Here is a 6262-nt window from a genome sequence, read left to right on the forward strand (position 1 = left end):
AGCCCCGCGGCGTGATTATATGCTGGTCGATATCGATGTCATCGGCGTTGATTATCCAGGAAACGAAAATCCGGTTTCCTCGGTAACCTGTTTCACTCTAGCTATCGTTTTATCCTGGTCATCTTTTTTCCTCGAACCTAACCGATGGCAGCTGCCTCGGTCGAACTCTATCACTCGCGTAGACGTGTTCTTTTTTCTGAAACGATGCAAATTCGTTTCGTTATATCGGACGAATCACCGTGGATACCATTTCCTTCATGTCGATGACAGGTGCCCGATGTCTCGAGATATCTATTTTCCATATTCAACTTCTCCGCGTTTGTTTCATTCTTCCAATTCTTTTCTTTTTCCGGTTTCCCCTTCTTTTCTCTCGTTCTTTTCTTCTACCGTTTCGTATCTCCTAAGTTATCGGTTTACGCGTTTCATTTCGACGTTGTTTCTTTTTGGATCTTCAATTTGGGCCACTTCGAAGAATCTTGGCTACATTTGTATGTCGCTCCGAACGTGAACGTATCGATCAATATCGTTTCGATAATTCGTCGAGAATATGCGAAAATGAAAGATCGAGAGAACATTTGTCTTTGTCCTTTGTTAATTATGGGTTAATCCGCGACTGGTATTCCATAAATTGACTTAAACATTTTTTTGAAAAATTTCAATGATCAGAGCGATAACCACATAAAATGATCTTTAGAACTGTAAAGACTGCATTACCATCTTTGGTAATAGATACTTGAAACTTTATTGTTTCTAAGTTATCAGTAATCTTTGTAAATATTTAATCGGATCTTGATTATCTTGACCAACGCGACTTATGGAATCGGTCATTCAACTGAAAATGGGTATCATTGGGTAGGATAAAAGCGTAGTATTCCAAAGCGTAGTACAAGGTAGATAATAGAACTAACCTTAAGGTTTCTTTCTTTCTTGTTACCTGCATAACAGTCGTGTACAACAGATGTTCTAAATATATTCTACCGACAAACATTTCAGAAAATGTAGCAATTTGTTATAATATAAATTATGATGAATTACGATGACAAATGTAACTGTTGTCAGATATTTTGTAGAAAGATGTTCGAATGCATCATAGAATTTTGATATCATTTACCATGTTCAAGAGACAATAATTATTGCGTACTTTCTCAGTTTTATGCCAATTTCGGCCAATCAAGTTTCGCCAATGTTAGCAACGGAGGGTGAATTTCGATGGAGCAAAAATGGCCAATCTTGCTTCATTGTATCAGTAGAAATTTTCTTATTTGTTCTACGGTAACAGCGAAATTATTTATACCCCATATACACGCGTGGAATGTTTGTAACTACAGTTGAATGAGGGTATTGCGATAGGCGGTGAGTTCGGAAGCATGACGAAGAGGGATAAAGAGAGATGGATGACGCAAAGCTTTCGAAGAGCACGGAGAGAACGAGAGAAACGGTATAGAACAAATTTGGTGAATTTCCATATAAATTTGTTGGGCAGGAGCGACACACACATGCGTGTACTTCGTTGAACAGCCGATATCACGAGGCCGTGTATCTCGTACCTATATTCCATCTAACACTATCGATAGTGACCGCCACAAATTCACAAACTAAATATCGTAGTTTTAATACACCATCAAATCAATGATGTTAAATTTGCTTATTAATTGATTATTGAAAACGAAATTCCAGTTGGAAAAATGGACACCGTTTACCGTTTGAAGAAATCTCTTAGTCTTTCTAAGACTTTTTAAATTATCATCTCGATTTTTTGGTCGGGACTTAGAGACATACAATTAGAGTCAGTTATTATAGGGTTATTACAGAGTCAGCCTTTATGTAGTCCTTTCACAGAAAGTTATTAAAAAAAGCTGAGTAAAAAATAATCAGTTTATTTATCCACGTTTCTGTTACCAATTTTAGCACTCGATGCTATACTTCTTCCATCACTACGAGCTGCCCGTGATCCTACAGCAGGCTCAATTACAGCATCTCCTGTTCCGCAATCATGCACAGCCTGGCATGGCTGACCCTTCACCGGAACAGCCTTCACCTAATCTAAATCGGGCACTGACTAGCACAGAACCAACACCTGAACCTTCACCGGCACGAGAGTCAGCAGGTGTCACAGAACCTGAACCGACACAAGAAACATCATCGAACAGTCCATCGCCAGCTGAGTCGAATTCGACCACTTCCGTTGTTCATTTGGAGAAACGAGTCGAAGTCACAATAGTAACCCCTTCGTCCACCGAAGAACAAAATAACAAAGGTAAATAACGAAGGTAGAAGTAGACGATAATTTGCATATATCATTTTGTATTTCTTTGTAATGTACGAGTCGAAATGGCAAACCATGTAAGCGCAGAAGTGGACATTTTCGATAAAAACAGAAAACGTATTTCCATTAATTCTACCACTTACATAGTTCCTCACCTTGACTTTTCACACACAAGCTTTGATTTTCATTTGTTGTTCCGAGATTGTGTGATTAACGCATGCATGTACACTGCTAAAACTATGCGGTTTGAAACATTATACAATGTTGAAAGTGCGTTTTGTAGCTCCTGCTACAGATAGTTGTCACTTCTGGAATCGTTTGTATCATTCAGCATACGATACCTTATGATCATGTACCAATTCGCACTGACGCTTTGCACTAATTAGTTTTCCCTCTTTTAATTCTATTTATCGTATTTCTCCGTGATTCGAGCAGCCCATAATTCTCTCAACGAGTAAAATGGATACATCGAATAGTATTTGTACTTATATAATTTGTATATTTCTGTTAGAAATAATTCGTCATGAAATAATGAATATGGTAGAATATTTTGCAGTCACTGTGATTAATAATATATATATAATATATAATATGTAATATATAATATATGATACATAGTACATAATACATAATACATAATTCATAATACATAATACATAATATATAATGTGTAATATATAATATATATTATATATTATATAATATATAATAAATAATAATAAAATAAAGCAAGATATAAGGGAAAACGATTATCAAGCTAGCTACTTTAGATGCGACTTTAGATTACAAAGTGGTTCTTATCTTCCTTCTCTTCTATCAAAAACGAACAGTTATACGTATTTCGATTCTTCCCTAATTTTTCCATTAAATTATATTAAAATTACCGATATAATGATTTTTATGGAACAAAAATACCTATTTTTGTTTCCGAATCCTGGCTGAAAATGATTTTATCGAATGAGTGTGAATTCGTAAGAATACCTTGATCACATTTCATTAATCTGCCATGTAATATTAATTTTCATAAAAGACACTTTGTAGTTGGATGTTTGTTTTTACAACTCGCTCATTATCATAGTCGGATAACGCTGCTCTTTGATACGCTCACATAGAACGACAAAATATTTTTTTATCTTCTTCGTTATTCATTTATTTTCGTACCCATGCGTCTCTCTTAATTCTATCTGATTTACGTAAATAAACTGATACCTCGATAATGAAAGTATAAGCAAAGGTACGAATAAAACGAATAATTCCTACCTTAGTAAGGTATTGATCAATTCGAATACTAACTTGAACGAATATCCAATTGTGTGAAACGAACAAACGATACCAATTATCAGCACGTTATCTGTTGATCAAATTTTGATTCTTTCCAACTATGCATTAGTAGATCATGTTTATAGAAAACCTATTCCTATGTTATAAAATTTTACGCACAATGGCAACACAGGAGGCATGACAATTCATGACCAAATACTTAGGTCTTCCATAAAAGAACAATTTTTAAGTTATATATATGTATATCGTTCACATAAACCATCATACTGGTACTAACGATCATGGCAAATCTTGCATCGTTTGTAGGAAATATATTCATGTTCAGATTATTCAGGACACAAATACTCAAAGGGTTAATTAGATCTAACATGTCACGAATGTTTCACGCCCGCTGACACGCTTACTTAAATATATCACCGTGTTTTTCCATTCATCTTGATCCCAGCTCGTCACGGTTCTACTGCCTGCCAATTACTCACTTAATTTCGTTTTCCAATCTTCCCATGGCTTTTTGTGTGCGTCGCTTCTCCCCGTATCGTTACACCGGGATCTGCTGAACATTGCTTTGAATCTTAGCGACAGAGAATCTCACGGAGTCAACAGCTTCGAACACTAGCGCGGAAGCGAGGACGCAACCGAAAATAGAGGAAGTGGGAGTATCTAGGAACGCTGCTTCCTCCTCGAAGATCGGAGACAATGGATCATCCACCGATACCTCTACATCGGAAGGGTTCGAGGTGATCGAGGCTACAGAGACGACGCGTAAGGAAACGACATCCTGTCAGGACAAGTAGAGAAACGTTAAAACGCCTCGAGCCATGCCAGTTGCATAGTCAGGATAGTCCAGGAGAAGAGGTTGTCATTTCAGCGCGGCAGCATCTGCGAATAGATCGTCTTGGAACCGAAGACCTCGAGGTTTACTGACAATTGGAATCGAGGAGGAGAGATCGTATCGTTCAACATGGACCATATATGGCCGGAATAATACGTCTATTTTTGAACAGTTCGATATCCAAGTATCTTGAAAAAAGGCTCATCCTCCAGTCAGAGATAGAGAGAAATAGATAGATACTTAGATACTTAGATAATAGATACTTAGATAGAAAGATAGATAGATGGAGGGGAGGGAGGGAGGGAGGGAGGGAGCGAGCGAGAGAGAGAGAGAGAGAGAGAGAAGGGAAGGGAAGGGAAGGGAGGGGTGAGAGCACAGGGAGAGTAGTTTGACTCCAGTTGGTGGTCAGGTGTTAGGTTTTAACGAGTAACTAGGGATTGGAGGACCGAGACGTGAAACGGGATAACTAGTGACTAAATCTTGTCATGGTATAGGGCCAGATCTTGCGAAATATATTTATATTCCCTCTACTGGAAGGTTAGCGTATGCAGTTACATATTGTGTCCCCGAGGTCATAGAGGAAAGCGAAAAAAAGGAAGCGCGAGAAACAAATTCCAGATTTTATTATTATAACATGTGTGGAATATGAAGAGCACAGAGAAAATGAATAATAGATTATGAAAATATAAATGAATAAAATAGGATTTTTTTTCGAGATCTGAAGGAAAAACGAGTCTTTCCGTTGCCGCGAGTATACGCGTATACGCACCTTGTATCGTAGATACTTGCATCATGGAGGATTCGTGTAATGTCATTCGCATTGAAAATTTTAAAAGATGAGCGGATAGAGTTTGTAGTATTCGATTGATTGAATGTGAAACATACGATTTTTATTTATTGTTCTTTTTCTCGGGTGACGACGATTATATGTATCTAACGACATCGCGAGAATAGCGAGACTACAGTTCCTGGGCGCAACAAGTTGGAGTGCCTTCGGTGAATATTCCTTCCTTTCTTTTGTTCGCCTGTTTCGCGATACGTAAAAAGAGATTTCTTCTTCCTGGACGAATGTTGATCGTAGTACGCTGAACAATGGACAAACTAGTGGAAACAGGATTCAAATTTTTCGCCGTGTATCTCGCGAGATGAATCGCTGAAATTTTCGTTACGATCTTATTTACGACTTTCAACGAGTCAAAGACTCATTCCTGCATGCACTTTCTTTCTGAGCTTCGCACGTTTGTATATTAAACTCGAGGAACTATCGATGATTTGGTTTTCGTCGAAATTTCATTCGATCGATCTGTGATTTCTGGTAATCTATAGAAAAAACGTTTCGAATCTCTCCACGGATAACGCCGTTGTACAGAGCGAAGTCAGAAGCAATTCGTATCTCCCAGCAAGTTCTCCAATATCGTTATCTTTAGGTCTTAGTTAATTAAGGGGATTGTAGTACGCTAGATATGTGTCGGTGTCGTGCGAAACATTAACATTCTTTTACGTACTGTAACGTTATACACAAGTTTATGATTAAGGGAACATGAAATGAACAAAAAGGAGTGTAGATTAATAAGAACGTCAGTGAAAATATCTTCTACTTCGTCGATGCAAAGTTTCCATGTTGTCGCGTTGTTATTTGAAAAAGCTTACAATGGCTGGTCAGTGTGAAAGGAATCTTATTGTACCATACATCCGACATGAAACGTTGTTGTAGCGATCGCAGGTACCTTGTGTCGCGTGTATTAGATAATAAATTTTTCTTTTGTTTTGTGTTATTTCTAATTAATTCGACAAGTGTTTGTGATGTGAATGAGCATGATTTTTTAGCGTGGGTATGAGGATCAAACACAGATTTTTCGAGCAATCAATTTTAACCGATAGTG

At 37.5% G+C, this 6262-nt stretch overlaps 1 protein-coding gene across 3 annotated transcripts in view; it reads left to right on the forward strand.

Moving 5' to 3' along the window:
- Positions 1 to 4563, forward strand: part of LOC117242735 (membralin) — a 63136-nt gene extending 58573 nt beyond the window's left edge. For all 3 annotated transcript variants that reach the window (XM_033509641.1, XM_033509658.1, XM_033509650.1), the window contains exons 12-13: positions 1909 to 2257; positions 4124 to 4563. In XM_033509641.1, coding sequence (XP_033365532.1) covers positions 1909 to 2257; positions 4124 to 4341 — 567 coding nt within the window. In that variant the 3' untranslated portion in view covers positions 4342 to 4563. The remainder of the gene's footprint in view (positions 1 to 1908; positions 2258 to 4123) is intronic.
- Positions 4564 to 6262: the final 1699 nt, after the last annotated feature.

Source organism: Bombus vosnesenskii, unplaced genomic scaffold, assembly GCF_011952255.1.
Source record: "Bombus vosnesenskii isolate JDL3184/JDL3185 unplaced genomic scaffold, Bvos_JDL3184-5_v1.1 scf7180000013265, whole genome shotgun sequence".
In the NCBI taxonomy this organism is placed as follows: domain Eukaryota; kingdom Metazoa; phylum Arthropoda; class Insecta; order Hymenoptera; family Apidae; genus Bombus; species Bombus vosnesenskii.